At 37.1% G+C, this 18,432-nt stretch overlaps 1 protein-coding gene across 1 annotated transcript; it reads left to right on the plus strand.

Moving 5' to 3' along the window:
• Positions 1–448: 448 nt before the first annotated feature.
• Positions 449–17,951, plus strand: chmp7 (charged multivesicular body protein 7). The gene is made up of 11 exons (XM_039674767.2): positions 449–591; positions 3,156–3,431; positions 4,400–4,571; positions 5,941–6,126; positions 7,233–7,366; positions 10,754–10,802; positions 10,903–11,022; positions 14,286–14,384; positions 14,470–14,527; positions 16,183–16,407; positions 17,671–17,951. Exons 2-11 carry the CDS (start codon positions 3,160–3,162, stop codon positions 17,697–17,699), a joined length of 1,344 nt encoding a protein of 447 aa, XP_039530701.1. The 5' UTR covers positions 449–591; positions 3,156–3,159; the 3' UTR covers positions 17,700–17,951.
• Positions 17,952–18,432: the final 481 nt, after the last annotated feature.

The raw sequence follows: 18,432 nt of genomic DNA on the forward strand, positions 1-18,432 counted from the left end.
CGATTTTAAATTGTTTGTTACCTCACTGAAAAATGTAAAATCTACTAAAATTGCAAGGAAAATGTATAGTGATATATCCAGGAAATTACTGTTTTGATTAATCTCCCTTGTGTGTGCCGCTCCAAATGTGATTTTCTATTTTGCCTTTGACTTGTGTGTTTTGTAATAGCCCCTTCTTTGTTAGTTTATTTTTATTTATTTTTTTTCTCTATTGTTGTTTTCTGCTTGGTTAATACTTTTGTACATTCTATCCCCTGCGAGAGTTTTGTATGTTACTTCTTGTCAATAATAAAAAAAAAAAATTAAAAAAAAAATATATATTTTCCGTGTCTCGACCGCGAGGTGGCAGTACAGCATCGGCTGCCTGATGACGCCCGGCACAGGGAGAAGAGCAGTGTGTTGTCTTCCGGGTGAGGTGTTGTTGTTGTCATCATCACCACCACCATCATCATCATCTAGTGAAACGGTAAAGACTCGCGTCTCTCTCCCCCGCCGGTTATTTAAGCAGTATGTGGATCCCCGCCGATGGATGTCACGACCAACACTGAGGAGATTTTAGCTGAGAACTTGACCCAGCTGCTTGAACTTGAGGTCTGAGCTTGCCTTGAATCTTAAACCACATCTAAGATCGAAGAAATCAGTGTCTCGAAACCTATCTTAATGTATCAGGTGTCATAGCAGCTCACTAGATTTTGACACACATTATATCTGAGGGATGAAACGTTGTCAGTTATTTGGTTTGCATCTTACGATCTGTTCACTTTGCCAGCAAACCTGACCGTGATCAATGTGTGAAAATCTGCTGAGCAACTGAAAATACAACCATTTTTACGAGCTAAAGTGCTACATGTTGGTTGACAGCTATGTTATTCCTTATCCAAAACTATTCTTGTACCGTTCTTGTGTTTTAAATTGAATTAGTAGTCGAATATACGTGCTAATTTGCATGTTTGTTATCTGAGAGAGTAACGCAACATTAACACCGCAGAACCATTAAAACAGAAAGTGTGACCAGTTTCCTGATATATTTACCTTATACAATTAACCAAACAGCGTTATTTAAGAGACAATAAAAGACAGAGGTGGACAGTAACAAAGTACATTTACTTAAGTACTCCTTTTGAGTAATGTACTTAAGAAACGTTACACTTTTTGAGTATTTGTACATGAGTGTTATTATTATTATTTTTTTCTGGAAACTTTTTACTTTAACTTCACTACATTTGAAGACAAATATCATACTTTTTACATTTCTGTCAAGGTCTTAGAGTAGAAAGTAGTAATGTCAGTCAGGGGATAATTTTGGTTTCAGTTTGGTTGGAAATTACAGTCTGGTTGAAGTCCACATCCAAGGTGATTTACATTTCAACCACAATACAACGTCTGTCCAACGTTGAGTTTGGTCTTCTAAATGCGAATTTTGTCATGTTTTGTCTATTTTTTGTGTGTTTTGGAGCACACAGTAAGGCTAACATGTTCATACTAAAAGCCAAACTTGAAATAGGGCACTAATTGAGGGAACGGCCATTTGAGTGTCTGAAACGGTTGTGGACGTTAGTGAGTGCACTTATTCAATCTCACATTCAATCCTACTACTGGAACTATGTTCTAGAAATACATTCGATATTGATGTGAGGGTAGGTAGGCAGGCAAAAATTCAGATGCATAAGTTACTGTAAGTTTTACAATGTAACAATAATAAAACAATGCATTAACTTTTTTTTAATTTAGTACTTTTAAAAGAAGTATTTCTGTACTTTTACTTAAGTAAACATAGGTCTTCAGAACTTTTACTTGTAACAGAGTAATATTTGACTAGTAGTATCTGTACTTTCACTCAAGGAAGTTTGTCCACCTCTGATAAAAGCTACCCATCATGCACTTATTTGAATGTTACCCTTGTAACAAAACAGTGTGCTTAATTATATTGAATGTGCACTTGTAGTGTACTTTATAAAAGTATGTTATATTATTAAAAAAGTATTTGCCAATATTTTCGAATAAAAGGCTACTTAAGTGTAAACTTTCTTGACTGTGTTTCTACTTTTAAACACTGAAAAAGTGCACTTTGTGTTCTGTCAAATTAAAGTTTTACTTTAAAGAGGTACAGCTATTTTAGTTTGTTGACTAAAGTACTTAATTATAATTTTAACTGTAGTGTGTTTTTCAACAAATATTTTCAAGATTTATTATCACAACATATTTTCTTTTGTCAAAGCAACTTAAATAATTTATTTAGTTGAGATAACTTATTATTTTTGAGTTTCTGATGATTAAATTAATCTCCTTCATTGTATTAACTCACTTTTTCCAGTTCAGTCAACTTAAAATTTTAAGGCAACCAGCACACTTACTTTTTTTAAGTTAAACCAACAATATTTTTTTACAGTGTACATTTAAAGTTAACATATTAACAAATTAAAAACTTAATAGATTTCATAATTTCAAATGTGCAATTCCAAATATATTTACACACAAGCATCAATAGAAATTAGTGTATTTTAATTTACCATAAATTATTGTCAGTACATTTGCCAGTACACTTAAGAATATTTTAAAGACAATAGATGTAATCATCAAATAACAAACGAAGATGTACTTTTCTTTCATTCTGGCATTAATTTCTCCTCATCATGTCGTTCCAAACCCGTAAGACATTCGTTCATCTTCGAAACATCGTTCATCTTTTTGAGGAAATCTACTGTAGATTGTAAAACATGATATTAAAAATAAAATAAAAGTACAAGAATAAAATACAAGAATATAAGCCAAATATATAAATATAAGAAAAATGTAAGAATAAAAGCCTGATTTCATATAAAGTGATCAAGTCTTTTCAATAAATTTGGACTAAACCTCTCAATTCGTATGGATTAGTTTAACAGTCTCTTTATGAACTTCTTATGAAGTGTCTGTTGCATAGCTGTCAATGGAGGGACAGAAATCCTACTTGATGGTTTAAAAAAAACACTCATAAATTCGACAAATCACATTTAGTATAAATTTAAACGAATACATTTTCCTTCAATTGTAAATAACATGCAGTTAAGTGCCTGAAACCGTTACATTCATTTCACACTGAAGTGTATTCTGTTTTTAAACGTATGCTGAAGTGTACTTCTCTTCATTAATCACTCGGCCTCTTTCATTGGCAGCACGATGTCGGTTTCAGTGCAGGAGAGGGACGCGTGCTTCCCTTCGGACTGGGAGGATGACGAGCGGATGGCTTTCTTGTTCTCTGCCTTTAAAGAGAACCGGGATGTTGACTGTACCGACTGGGATGGGAAGATAGACTTCTGGAGTCCTCTGATCATCGACCACTGCAGGAGACGCGGCTCGGTCTGTGTGAGTCTGCAGGACTTGAATGAGGGTTTCAAAAGGAAGGGCATCGTTCCTCTGGGCTTGAGTACTGTAATTCAGAGCATGATTCGGTAAGTCGCTGTCACCTCGAGTATGGCTGCGTTCGAAACCTGAAAGACTTTCAGCCTCGCTGCCCTATCAGGAAATGACTTTTCAGGCAGCGTTTGCACACAAACGGTTCCTCACGAAACTGGACTTCTGAGGCAGCGTCACTCTCTAATGATCTGCAGCAAAATAGAGAGAGCTTTGGGGATAAATAAGTGAATATTCATTTAGTTACTGTGATTTCTTGCTAGAAACGACATAAAAAGTGTAAATGTATTCCTCGTCTGACTGTATGCACTGGACCGTGATGGTTCGGGATGAGTACATGTAAATTACCGTTACACCCCTAATTCCCACACAATATGCAATTTTTAAATGCTGTCTTTAAGTTTTATCTCATATTGTTTTGTCATGGAATGGAATGCACAGGATTGTGGGATATCAAAGGCAGTTAAGGATGCATCTATACTGCCTTTGAAGTAGGGCTGTCAAACGATTAATCGCGATTAATCGCATCCAAAATAAAGGTTTGTGTTTACATAATATATGTGGGTGCACTGTGTATAATTATAATACATATACATACACACATATATGTATATTTAAGAAAAAAATATTATTTATATATAAAATATTGATATTTATATATAATATAAATCATATATAAATCTATATACATGAAAATATTCCTTAAATATATTCAAGCATGTGCGTGTATTTATATATATAAAATAATTATGCACAGTGCACCCACATATATTATGTAAACACAAACTTTTATTTTGGATGCGATTAATCGCGATTAATCGTTTGACAGCCCTACTTCAAAGATTGATCGGATGAAGGGATCTCAGGAGACAGGAAGTGAAGCTAATGCGTCCCCCGAAAGGCAGCGTTTTTAAGCTTTCGGACGCAGCCAGTGTCTCGTAGATCATGATGTTTAATCGTTATATGTAGTTACGGCATGTTATTCAGATTTGTTTGGTCCTTCTAGGAGTGGGAAGGTGCAGAAAGAATCCGACTTCGCTGCAAACGTAGACTCGGGCTGGTTGTCGTGGGGTGTTGGGCTGCTGTTAGTCCGGCCTCTGAAGTGGACTCTGTCGGCTCTGCTGGGCAGCGGGAGGGTCCCGCTGGAGGAGAGGTTCGTTGTGATAGAACTGGTTAAGGTAAGTGTGTCTTCAGTCAAAAAGTGAATCGGTTATGAATCGGAATGAATCTTCAATGGTGTTATGTTACAGAATAAAGTTTTTAGCCATTAATACCTATTTGCATTTATATGCTACAGGGTAAAAGTCTGGGGTCAATAAGAATTAAAAAAAAATGTTTTAAAGAAAACAACACTTTTTCAGCAAGGACATTTTATTTATTAAAAGTGACAGTAATTTTTTTTTTTACATTGTAAAGGCCCTTGCACACTGAGTCTGATATTTTCGGACGTTAAAAAATAAATACGACCTTCTTGAGCATCAAATCATCATATTAGAGTGATTTTTGAAGGATCATGTGAAGACAGGAGTAATGATGCTGGAAATTAAAATGGAAACACTGTTTTATTCGCTAATGTTTGGTCCGATATCCCAATTTTTGCACATTTTGCAACTTTGAATTCGAACATAACTACTGTAGTGTAATTTGCAGTGCTTTTTTGACTTGCATACACTGCAATACACTGCTCGAGTGCTGCTGTCCATATTGGGGAACATAATGAATACTAAAGCCGTGTGTCCACCAAAGCGCTTTTAGCCAGATGAAAATGCCAGACGCTCTGCTGAAGATGCTGTGCTTTGGGCACTTGAGAACGTTTTGTCAGCGCAGCGTTTTTTCCATTGAGACGTTTCATTTAATTGCAGCACAGTTTACTTGAAACTGATTTCGGAGATAATTTGTTTCATACTAAAAATGTACTTTTCATCCATTTTGTTTGGTTAGCTCTGCTGGTTGATGTCGTTTTACAGAAAGAATGTTGTGACAGTTGGTCGGTGTGGTTTAGTCCCGCCCCTCCTCCACCGTGATTGGACGGCTGGGTAAAAAGTGACAGTGATGAGCGCTGCGTTTTATCCAAAGTTGAACATTTTTCAACTCTCGGCGACCTGTAAAAAACGGCGCTTTAGCATGAAAAAAACACTATGTGTCTCGTTACGCTCATGGCGTTTAAAAAACGCGGCACTCGCATTGAAAACTATTGAAACACACGCCAGGTGCGTGGAAAAAACGCTTTGGTGGACACACGACACAAGTCATTCTGAAAATTCACACCTCTCCTATTTTTAACTCGTAATTTTTTATGATGATCTAATTTGCAATGATCAAAAATACAAAAAAAAGGCTAAAAGAGTCGCGTAACAAGGTTATTGTGTCTGATGAAGACCTGATTGATCGAAACGTTGCGCTATTTATGAGTACATTTTTGGGGCTGTAATCTCAGTGTTGACATTAATTTTATTTTTTTAATTTATAATGTGCAATAAATAAATAAAAAGGTCCCACTGTGTGTTTTTCGCATGTAGTTATCGGTCAAGATTTGTTCTCTTGCAGGAAAAGGCTGCGGCGCTTTTGGCGGCATATCGCGGTTCTCCTTTAGCCGTGCGCTCTCTGCTGTCGTTCCCAGAGCTGCGTGCGCTCTCCTCTCACATCTGTCCCGATGAAAGCTCGCTCTGCATGGCTCTGCTACAGCTCCAGAGAGAGAAACATGTCACCGTCTCACTCCACGAAGGAGAGAAGGTGGGTTTGTGTTCAAGAGCGAAATCTTATATACTCACAAACACTTTAGGATAGAAAGTGGATGTATTTTGAACGTTCTGTAGATACTAATGCAGGTTAACCATTTTCAGTGAGTCCTTAAAGGGTTGGTTCACCCAAAAATGAAAGTGATGTCATTAATGACTCTCCCTCATGTCGTCCCAAGCCCCTCAGACCTCCGTTCATCTTCAGAACACAGTTTAAGATATTTTAGATTTAGTCCGAGAGGTTACCAAACTGTAGACTGAATATGTTTAAATGTTCATTTCTCTCTATAAAAATATTGAATAACAGCAAATAGGATGTGTGGGTTACTTTTTAAAGGTGGTAAATTATGTGTAGGTAAAATGTGTTATTTGTTATGTATGTTGTGTTTCATTTGCTATCTCGAACGCCCAAGACGACAATAAAGGCTAATCAATCAATCAACCGTACATACATGTTCAATGGAGGGACAGAAAGCTCTCGGACTAAATCTAAAATATCTTAAACTGTGTTCTGAAGATGAACGGAGGTCTGACGGGCTTGGGACGACATGAGGGAGAGTCATTAATGACATCACTTTCATTACTAATTTAATTTAATCATTAATGACTAATTTCATTACATTCAACTAACCCTTTAATACCGTGCCGTTTAAATGTTTGAGCTCAGTAAGATTTTTTTTTCTCCTTTTTTCAAAAAAATCAGCAAAAACACGTTAAATTATGTTCTAACAATGTTCTTTAGAAAATAATGCCTTATGGTTTCCACAGAAAAAAAAAATTGATAATAAGAAATATGGTTTTTGAGCAGCAAATCATCATATTAGAGTGATTTCTGAAGGATCATGTGACACTGAAGACTGGAGTAATGATGCTGAAAATCAAAATGTGTTTCTAAATGCAATAGTATGCCACGATATTACTGTTTTGATTAAATAAATGCAGTCTTGTTGAGAACTCTATGCATAGACATAGAATAATGTTCCAACATTTCTCTCAAATCTGCCTTGCTGAAGGGCTCTGATATTGGATAAATATGTTTAGCACATGTTTGGGTTCAGTTTGCCTCGTTCTGATTGAACTTTTGATCTTGTCTCTGTGTAGCTTGTGAAATTCAGTCAGGCAGGACAGGGCCGCGTGTCTCCGGTCAGCGAGGTGGACCTGGGCATCTATCAGCTCCAGCGCAGCGAGAAGCTTCTGGAGGAGAGGGTGGAGGTGCTGGGACTGGAGGCAGAAAAGTGAGCCAGTTCATACAAACTGTATTGTCATTGGCTGCGTCCGAAGGTAAGACTGTTATAGACCATTTTGCAAGATGTAAACAACACTGGTCCAGAAGCACTTCCTGTTTCATTTTTTTTTTAACACTACACAAAAGCTGGGATAAAATACAACCAACAGAACATGTAAAACTGAATCAACATCTTTAAGATGTGAAATAAAGAAAACGGTTACAAACTGAAACAGGAAGTGTTTCTGGGCCAGTGTTGTTTACATCTAGCAAAATGGTCTATACAAGGCACGTCTGAATCCTGTCTGCTGTCTGAGATGCCTTCATTTGATTGATTTGCACGGCACAGACATATCCTTCACTGCATATGATGTTCCACAATCCTGTGCGTTGAGCCAAAAAAACATGGCGTCTGAAAGTTGAGGTTGGTGGTCAGTATGACTTTTGACATTGTAGGAATTTGGTCTGTCCTAGATGAAAGGTGACCAATAGTGGCAATTTCCGTGGCTCCTAAATCATTTTTTGGACAATTTCAGAAATTCAGCATGATCATCTCAGTGTGTTTGTTGCCACGACCTATTTCTACTGACTAGCCAATAAAAATGAAACATGGCGTATTGATCAACGCGACATGGCACTAAAACCTAAAACTATTTGGTTGGCCTCAGTTGTCCTCTTCTCCCTCGCCACATCCATATTCTCCTCTTTCACTTGCTCCTCTTTTTTGCTTCCTGCGCACATAAAAAAACACATTTCCCAAAGTGCAAATCATCAGCTCAATTTGTTCACCACTAGCTCATGCTGATGATGTTTTATTCTTCTAATAATAATAATAATAATAATTCGTTACATTTATATAGCGCTTTTCTGGACACTCAAAGCGCTTCACATAGAAGGGGGGGATCTCCTCAATGTGCAGCATCCACCTGGATGATGCGACGGCAGCCATATTGCGCCAGAACGCTCACCACACACCAGCTTACTGGTGGAGAGGAGACAGTGATGAAGCCAATTGGTGTATATGGGGATGATTAGGAGGCCATGATGGACAGAGGCCACTGGGCAAATTTGGCCAGGATGCCGGGGTTACACCCCTACTCTTACGAAAGACATCCTGGGATTTTTTATGACCACAGAGAGTCAGGACCTCGGTTTAACGTCTCATCCGAAGGACGGTGCTCTTTTTGACAGCATAGTGTCCCCATCACTTTGCTGGGGCGTTAGGACCCACACAGACCACAGGGTGAGCACCCCCTGCTGGCCACACTAACACCTCTACCAGCAGCAACCTGGCTTTCTCAGAAGGTCTCCCATCCAGTTACTAACCAGGCTCAGCCCTGCTTAGCTTTAATGGGCAACCAGTCTTGGGCTACAGGGTGATATGGCTGCTTCTACACGAACTTGCGTCATAGCTTACGTGTAGCTTACTTCAATACGCGTTTTTTTAGTTTATTTGATCCATGTCATACAGTGTGATTTGTAAAGATCTGTCTATAGCAGGCTTAAGGCCACTTTTGATGTGGTTTCTAGCAAGAAATTGGTATTTTAGTAATGAAATATTGGCTTAGTTTATCACTAAAGCTCTCTCTGTTTTCTTGTAGCTCATTAAAGGCTTAGTTCATCCAAAAATGAAAATTATCCCATGATTTACTCGCCCTCAAGCCATTCTAGATTTATATGACTTTCTTCTTTCAGCCATACACAATAGAAAATATCCTGGTTTTTCCAAGCTTTATAATGGCATTGAATAGTGCTGAGTTTTTGAAGCCAAAAATAGCACATCCATCCATCACAAAAGTAATCCATACGGCATGGTTTTAATAAAGGCCTTCTGTGTTATTGTAATTGAACGAAACAAACGAATTGACTCGGAAAATGATTTGTTCATTTTGATGTACGTCACAGTACAGAACAAGGCGAGGATTTTGTGCTTATAAAACTTAAACTTTGTTATTTATTTATTAAATGAGCGATCGTTTCGCTTGATAAGACCCTTATTCATCGTCTGGAATCGTTTAAAGCCTTTTGAACATTTTGCACTGAAACTCTCAATTGGACCCTGAACCGCTTGGTTCCCATTGAAGTCCATTATATGGAGAAAAATCCTGAAATGTTTTCATCAAAAACCTTAATTTCTTTTCGACTGAAGAAAGAAAGACATGGACATCTTGAATGACATGGGGGTGAGTAAATTATCAGCAAAAGTTTTTTGAAAAGTAAACTACTCCTTTAAAATGGATATTTTTCTTACAAAAACACATTGCTTCGCTTCAGAAGGCCTTTATTAACCCCCGGAGCCCCGGATACATTACTTTTATGATGGATGGAATGCGCTTTTTTTTTGGGCACCATTCATTCCCATTATCAAGCTCGGAAGACCCAGGATATCAAAAACAGTATCAAAACAGTTTTACCTGTGTTCAAAATCAAACACTGCTCTCAAATCATAAACAAAGTGATCAAAATGCTATACACTATCAAGCAGTCAGTAAACAATGCACCAACAAATGTAAAACACATTATTCAAAACATATAGTTCTCAGGGAGAACTAACTATATGTCAATACAAATCTCAAACAAATTTCATATTTTTTCATTGTCGAGTCTACAGCAGTGAAACACAAATGAAAGGAGTAAACATGTGATCAATGTGCTTCTTGTCTTTGGCCTGGGTCAGGCCAGAGCACTTCATTGACATCACAAGCAATATTGTCCCCTCCTCCTCTTTCTTGCCCTCCTCCTCCTCGTCGCCCACCTCGCATACGCCCTCGTCCTCTCACATTGTTTCTTCTATCCATTCTCAGATTTCTCTTTCCCATCTTCAACAACCTCTCAGTTCAGTTTGCTCTCTGAACTGGCTAATATTGGTTGCGTCACATCATTTAAAACAGATTTTGAGTGGCTGTGTTCAATCAAATGACATGCGTTCTCTTTTTGTATTTGGTTGCTGCCACTTGTGTTTACCAGTATGGATGACATGTGCATTAGAGTGCAAAATGTGTCACCATGTGAAATTGTTTACGGTATTGAAAACATACTCCACAATTAGCTAAATGAGTTCAGGCAACTGTGAACTTTGTTCAGCCAATGGATTTTAGTGTTTTAGCAATTGAGAAAAACTGTAATATAACTCTGATTGTATTCAGCTGAACGAAGGAAGTCTTATACACCTAGCGTGGCTTGAGGGAGAGTAACGTATGGCATGATTTTCATTTTTGGGTGAACTAACCCTTTAAATCATTATGCGGTCTGTGTTGTGCCTTCATGTGCAAAGTCATTACCTGAAGTTAGATGCCTAAGCTTTCGGACGCAGCTGTAATTTCGGTCCGGTGCCGTTTCTGTGGCATGATGGGTAATTACAGTAGCTAAACTGCTGTATGTGCTGTCTAACTCGCAGGTGTAAGCAGCAGGCAAAAGCACTGCTTAAAGAGGGGAAGAAAACACAGGTATAAGCACACTTCGTTTGACCCTTTTTGAGTTTAACGCCCTTTTACTGTTATAGGCAAGAAAAGTGATTTAATGAATTCCCACTTTGTCCTGCCACAGGCCCTGAGGTGTTTACGAGGTAGCAAGCGTGTGGAGAAGAAAGCGGATCGTCTGTTCGCTCAGCTCGAGACAGTGAAGGGGATCCTGGACAGAATAGCGAACTCTCAAACCGACCGCCTGGTGAGACGCACAAACACACAGATGACCAGAAACCAGGGAACATCGATCACACACACTCCTACCAGCCAGCTCTGGATTGCACTTTTTTGCGAATCCCATATTTTTGTAGTTGCATTGTGTTTTTTTAATTCTGAAATGTGCTACTATGAAATGTGTACATTAGAGCCCGACCGATAAAGGATTTTGAAGGCCGATACCGATACAAATATTTGTTGGTTTTAAAATCCGATATTCCGATATATCGGCCGATATTTTTTAAAAATCTTTTTCCAGAAGCGCACAACAAAACATTAACAGATATCCCTAACATTAGTTATTTGTAGTTATTTATGAGTTTTAACTAAAATAATATGATAATGCGTTTTAAAAAGAAACTTGTCACAACAGAACAGAGGAACATCAAAATATATTAAAGTTCTGATAAATAAAATAATAATTAGTCCCTACATTGCCTTATAAGCTTCCTGCAATCTGGATCAGCAGGATGTGTGGCGCGTTATACAAAAGTGTTGCCAACAGGGACGTAGGTGTAGAGTGCCCTCTGGTGGACAAACACTCATGACATGGTTCAAGCGTGTTTCGTCCGTTTTTATTTTATTTTTGAAATATTCATTTATCGGTCATTATAACTGCCGATACCGATAGTTTGGAAAATGCCTAATATCGGCCGATAATATCGGTCTGGCTCTAGTGTACATGCACAAAGCACACACATTTCACATTTTTAACGAGTGAGAGTTACATGATCTCAAGTTAAGTTGTATTGTGCGTTTCGCTTTAAATACGTTAGTTAAGGCCTGGTGTTTATAATAATGTTCTGTTCTGAATACCGTTTTAAATGAAAGGATTCGTTGTGGAGTGAGGGGCACTCACGTAATCACGTTTGTAGTGTTTATAATGTTTGTTCTTCAAAGTGCCTCTATAATGTTTTTTTGAATATCACATTTCATGCAGTGTGTAATATAGCTGATTGTAAAAGTTTTAAAGATCAAACGTGGACTTCAAATAAAGTTATCGTCTCCTTAATGAAAGAATTGATTCTGAACCGCCTGAGTAATTCCAGTCTCACTTCCTGTTACAAATCTACGTAACAATGTAACAAATTTGCATAATGCCAGTCTCTGGTCTTCATTGGCTGCCTGTGAACTACGTCTACTTTGTCCTGATAGATACTTTGAGACTGGTAGAAGTTGGTTCGTGTTTTCTACATGTCGAGAAAACGCTGTTTTCCGCTGCGAAAGCAAATCTACTTTGATGCACTTCCAAAGGATGAGACTCACGCTGGAATTTATACTGTAAAACCGGCGCCATCGTTACTGGAATGCTAATATGCTAATAGTTGGTTTCCGACACGCGCTGTAAGCGGTAGTCCAACAGACTAGGTCATCTGACCAATCAGAGCAGAGCAGGCTCTCAGAAAGGAGGGGTTTAGATTATCGAATCTTTTATCGAACTGTTTCAGACACTGTGACAAATTAGGTGATGTGCGATGGATATTATCAGAAAACTAAAGTGTTTTTGACCTTGGATGCATGTAAACCTGTTGACTTTTGTTTTGGAGGAAGCTTTAAAATAGCATAATGGGGCACTTTAGTATTTTTATGTAATAATAAAATGTGACTTTTGCATACACCGATGCAACTTATCGTTTTATTTTTCCTCAATAATGCAATTTTGACCTTTCTGGAAATTTTTACTTTCTGGAAAATATGGTAATCTACGGTTCTTTAAATGACTTAAATGAGTAGTTCACTTTTAAAAAAACTTTTGCTGATAATTTACTCACCCCCATGTCATCCAAGATATCCATGTCATTCTTTCTTCAGCCGAAAAGAAATGAAGGTTTTTGATAAACATTCTAGGATTTTTATTGATATAATGGACTTCAATGGGAACCAAACGGTTCAAGGTCCAAAAGACAGTTTCAGTGCAAACTGCAATCTGTTCAAAGGGCTTTAAACAATTCCAGACGATGAATAAGGGTCTTATCAAGCGAAACGATCGCTCATTTAATAAATAAATAACAAAGTTTAGGTTTTATAAGCTCAAATGGTCGCCTTGCTCTGTTCTGTGATGCGCGTTCGTGACTCTCCTGTTCAAACTCGTTTATCAAAATGAACGAATCTTTTTTCGTGTCATTTTGTTCATTCAACGAAAAAAATGAACGAGTTGACTCTGCAAAAGAATCATTGATTTTGATGAACGAGTTCGAACAGGAGAGTCACGAACGTGCATCACAGAACAGAGCAAGGCGACCATTTGAGCTTATAAAACCTAAACTTTGTCGTTTATTTATTAAATGAGCGATCGTTTCGCTTGATAAGACCCTTATTCATCGTCTGGAATCGTTTAAAGCCCTAAAAGCCTTAAAACAGTTTGCAGTTTGCACTGAAAGTGTCTGTTGGACCTTGAACCGTTTGGTTCCCATTGAAGTCCATTATATGGATAAAAATCCTAGAATGTTTTCATCAAAAACCTTAATTTCTTTTCGACTGAAGAAAGAAAGACATGGACATCTTGGATGACATGGGGGCGAGTAAATTATCAGCAAAAGTTTTTTGAAAAGTGAACTTGCAAACCGAGTCCGAAATTTGCGTCCGAAATTTTCCCACGTTAAAAAATAAATACGACCTCACGCTATGTCAGTCACGCTTGCACACTGTCTCCGAAACTTTCGTCCTTCATAAAAAAAAATCGAATCGGGTTCGATTTTCTGTGTTTTTCGCATCCGTAGCAAGCAGTTTGATTGGAGTTCGAATGATGTTTGGACAATTCAGAGCCACCAAATCACGAATACGAAAAAAAAAACGCATACGAAAATTACAGACTCAGTGTGCAATGGCCCTTTAAAGTCCTACCTCACTCAAACTCTGTTTGCCACAAAAGCAGAAACTTTAAAGAATGTCCTTCTTTTCCATAAAATGACTGTGACTGTCAAGTGGACAACAAAAACCCCATAAAACTAGTCGAGCGGACTCTATTCCAATCTTTGTGTTAGAAACCAATTGATCTTCCCCTAGCTCACATGTCATGTGAACCATCATTGTATGGAAAAGAGCTGCGTGTACTTTCTTCAAAATATCTACTTTTGCTCTACACACTTTTTATAGATGCATTTGTAGATCAATTCAACCACCTAGCATGTATTTTCTTTAAGGAATATATAAATAGTTTTGTTGTTGATACACACCACAAACGTCACCAGCATGTTGATTCCGCTCGTGTTGACGAAGTGTGTGTGGTGTGTGTGTGTGTGTGTGCAGGTGATGCAGGCGTACCAGGCAGGGGTGGCGGCTCTGAGAATCTCTCTGAAGGGTGTGACTGTGGAGCGAGCAGAGAACCTGGTGGATCAGATACAAGAGGTGATGCATATGACACATCTGCATGGTTTATGCTATGGTAGATTGAATACAGTTATACATATTTTGATTTATGCTTTTTGCACAGTTATGCGACACTCAGGATGAAGTCAACCAGACTCTTGCCGGTGGGGTGCTGGATTCTGGTATTCAAGTTTCACTATGTATTTCACTGTGCTAACACATACATTTAAAGCTAAAAAGGGCCAGATGTATTCTGAATATCAGCCATTTCTGCAGTCAATGAGAGCGTTTCTGCGTGTGGAGTAGGGTTGGGAATCGAACAGCGATTCCAATTCTGGAATCAAATACTTGAGGTCCGGAATCGGATATTTGTGATAAAATAAAAATGTCGATTCCCCTTATAGATTCGTTTGTGAGCATTTCAATATGAAATTCAAACACTTCTGTACGTATCCAAAATTTTGTATGTGATTTTTAAACCATTCAAGTGCGCGCTGTTTTCTGTGCTGCATGTGTAACAATATTGGATCTGTGCAACTCTTAAAGTGACAGCAGCCTAACATTCCTGCTGCCGTCTCTATAATAACACTAATCAAAAGACAAAAAGAAAATTCACTCGTTCTTGACTGAATTACTTTTGTAACTACAGTATATTCGTAATGTTATATATTAGTTAGGCTAAAGTTATATTAGTTAGGCTAGTTCCTTGCGTAAGTTTTCTTTTTTGTTCATGATATTTAGCTACAATTAAACGTTTTGTAATAAGCCTAAATGTGAATGAAATTGTAAGTAGGCCACAAAATCAATCCAAAGATGGCGTTCGATACGTGGTGAAGGTTTCACGCATGTTCCGTCTTTCCCATGGCAAAGTGATTTTTAATTAAATACAACACATTTAATCTTATGTATTAACTCGTTTCATCTGACTCCATAAAATGAAAAAGGTTTATCAATGATATCTGTGCATCATTAAATACACGTTAATGTTAACTCTAATGAAAATAAAGTCAAAGTCCGTTAGAATAATCAAAAATAACAATTTATAATGTCAGGTAATCAATTTAAAGATAATCAATGCAAACCATCAAATGTTCTAGAACAAAGAACTTTACCCAACATGTTAACTACATGAATGCTGAGCCTTGAAGACACGGCATCATGGGCTGATCTGATACAGAAAATGCAGCCCCGAATTCTTGTTGCATTTTCCTTATATAGCAAAACCTCATTTCATATGCAAGTTCCAGTGGAAATTTTGTCTGTTGTAATTTGCATTCAGATAAAAGGCCAGAAGGTGTTAACTCAAAGACACACCCTTCTGTGTGCAAGATATTTCTATATTCTTGACAACCTAATTACCTTTTGATTTACTTCTTTGGAAATGAGACATTATTACCAGTCACCCCGAGAACTTTAAAATGATACTAAACAATCCTTAAAGATTATCACATTCACATTAAAACCATATTGTGTGAGTTTTCAGTGTCATTGACTGAGAGGGAGCGAGAGAAAATGCTCAGAGGAAGGGGGTAGGGGGTCAAATGTTAATTTGCCATTGTCTTTAGAGGCCACTGGTCAGATGTTTTCTCTTTTTACTACTTTTCCAGTCTTACAATATCTAAGGATTTTTTTTTTTACCTTATTGGAATCGATATGAAACGGAATCGTTAAAATTCAAATGATACCCGACCCTAGTGTTTTAGTATGGGTTTTGCTATGATTGGCATTTCTCCCATACATGTTTCTACTATTCATTCATCAATGACAATACCTACTGACTGTGTGTCTTTACCATAAAGTTGGCTAAAAGAGTAAATAATTCGTCATGTTCTCATAGGTGAGGATTCAGAGGAGTTGGAAGAGGAGCTGAAGTCATTATTGGAGAACACTACCCTAGAAAAGGACGTGCTCCCAGTGGTGCCCACGCACCCTCTGTCTCCTCCCAGGAAAACGGGCGTCCCAGATTTCATCCAGTCTCTGCCCTGTGTGCCTGACTCCAGCCTGGGCATCACAGATGAGGAGCTGGACAGAGAGCTGAGTCGACTCACAGTCTCTGACACAGGTTTCTTTACGCTCTTCTTTTAGCGCTGTTGTTATTTTCTAAATGTTTCTTATGTCGGGGACACACTTAACGACTAGCTGAAACATTAAACACACTTACAGACTGTTTCCAACCAATGCAGCAGATTTTAAACACCGACTGAACGCGTTTGGGCATGATCAGTCGTAAGTATCAAATGACGTTCGTAATCGGCAGTACAGTCGTGAAGAGTGTCCCCAGCTTAAGGCAAGCATCACTATTGCTCATACTCGGAGTTGTGTTGTCAAAATACATTTTTTTTAGATGATTATAGCTTTTCACTAAATTTTGTAATGAGAAATGTTTGTACATCTGTTGTGTCAGAAACTTGAATGACTTCCCTGCAGTTTTCTGCCTAAATAAAAGCTTAAGGTTTTAACTCCCACAAGTGAAGATGTTTAGACATAATTATTATAATTTAAGATAATAATTATATATCAATAATTATATAATAATAATAATTATAATATTAGAACGAGCACTCTTGTAAAAATTGGTTGCAATCTGAAACGTCACCGATAGAGGTCGCTAAAAAATACATATAACACCTTTAACAGGAGATAAGCAAACGTTTCGGCTCTTTGCATTCGTCTGTGTCAGTGAGCCGAAATGTTTGTTATCTTTATCTCCTGTTAACAATAAAATATTTCTGGAGTGCAGACCTTTTTTGCATTTTTTTTTTTTTAAAGAAATTAATACTTTTATTCAGTAAGGATGTTTTAAATTGATAAAAAGTGATATTAAAGATTTATGATTGTTAAATTGGATCATGTGACACTGAATACTGGAGTAGTGATGCTGAAAATTCAGCTTTGCATCATATATTATCATTATCATACATCATTAAAATAGAAAACCATTATTTTAAATTGTAATAATATTTCACAATTTTACTGTTTTTGTCTGTATTTTGGATCAAAGAAGAGACTTCTTTCAAAAAACTTAAACAATAGTAATGCTTCCAAACTTTTGACCGGTAATGTATGTGTATATACACAGTAATACAGCTGCACTGTAAAAAAAAAATGTTAATAATATGTACAATAGAGATTAAAAACATTATTATTATTATTATTATTGAATCAGCCTCATAGCTATCGGGTCTGAGGAATCTTAGACAATAACTTGTCAGTTGATAAGAAAATGCTTTGATTTTGATAGTCAGTGATTCTAAGCTTGTAACTTTGAGGTGAATTTCTCTTTATTGCGAGTCTTTCTGATTGTTTCCTTCTCTCTGATCCGCAGTTCAGAGGAGGATGGAGTCGGCACAGTGAGCTTTCAGCACAAGCACAAGCTACAACGGGTTCAACGCTGTCTGATAAAGCCATCAGATACCGTACAGATCGTGTGTCCTTACATTGTAATACGCCCTACCAAGTGTTTATGAAGAGCCCTTATTCATGTTTGTAATAGCATGTTTATTTTTGTTTTTTAAAGACGGTTTTAAGAGTGGCCTTCTTGAGTTTGTAAAGTCTGTACAATGTATTATTCTAATAAAACTACAAATTATGATGCCAAATAAACAATGTTCTCTGTGCATTTGTTGAGAAGCGAGATGCTCACTCAGATGTGTCTACATTATTATTAATATTTTGTAAAGAATATAGTATATATCTGTTGTTTAAAGTTAAGAACAATTATAGAAACGAATTTACACCACTGTTTGGGGTTGGTAATATTTACTATATATTTTTGAATCAAAAATACAGTAAAAGAGTGATATTGTGAATATTACTTTTTAAGATAATAAAGAATTTATCTGATGGTGAAAATTAAATTGATTGATCCTTCAGAAATTATTAAAATATGCTGATTTGGTGCTCAAGGATTATGTATTGTTTATCAATGTTGAAAATATGCTTAATTTTTTTTATTCAAACCATGACACACTTTTTTTTCAGATTTGTTTTTGAATAGAACGTTTAAAAACGAAGCTTTTATTTGTAATATAAATCCTTTGTAACATCATCCTAGCTACATAAAAGTTTTTGTTTTTTAAAACGTTAC

The sequence above is a fragment of the Pimephales promelas genome, chromosome 14 (genome assembly GCF_988280905.1).
Source record: "Pimephales promelas chromosome 14, fPimPro1.hap1.1, whole genome shotgun sequence".
NCBI lineage: Eukaryota > Metazoa > Chordata > Actinopteri > Cypriniformes > Leuciscidae > Pimephales > Pimephales promelas.

Coding starts and splice junctions, on each gene's coding strand:
- chmp7 (XM_039674767.2), top strand. CDS start 3,160: ATGTCGGTTTCAGTGCAGGAGAGGGACGCGTGCTTCCCTTCGGACTGG. Junction 4,572..5,940: donor TTGTGATAGAACTGGTTAAG/GTAAGTGTGTCT, acceptor GTTCTCTTGCAG/GAAAAGGCTGCGGCGCTTTT. Junction 14,385..14,469: donor TGGTGGATCAGATACAAGAG/GTGATGCATATG, acceptor CTTTTTGCACAG/TTATGCGACACTCAGGATGA.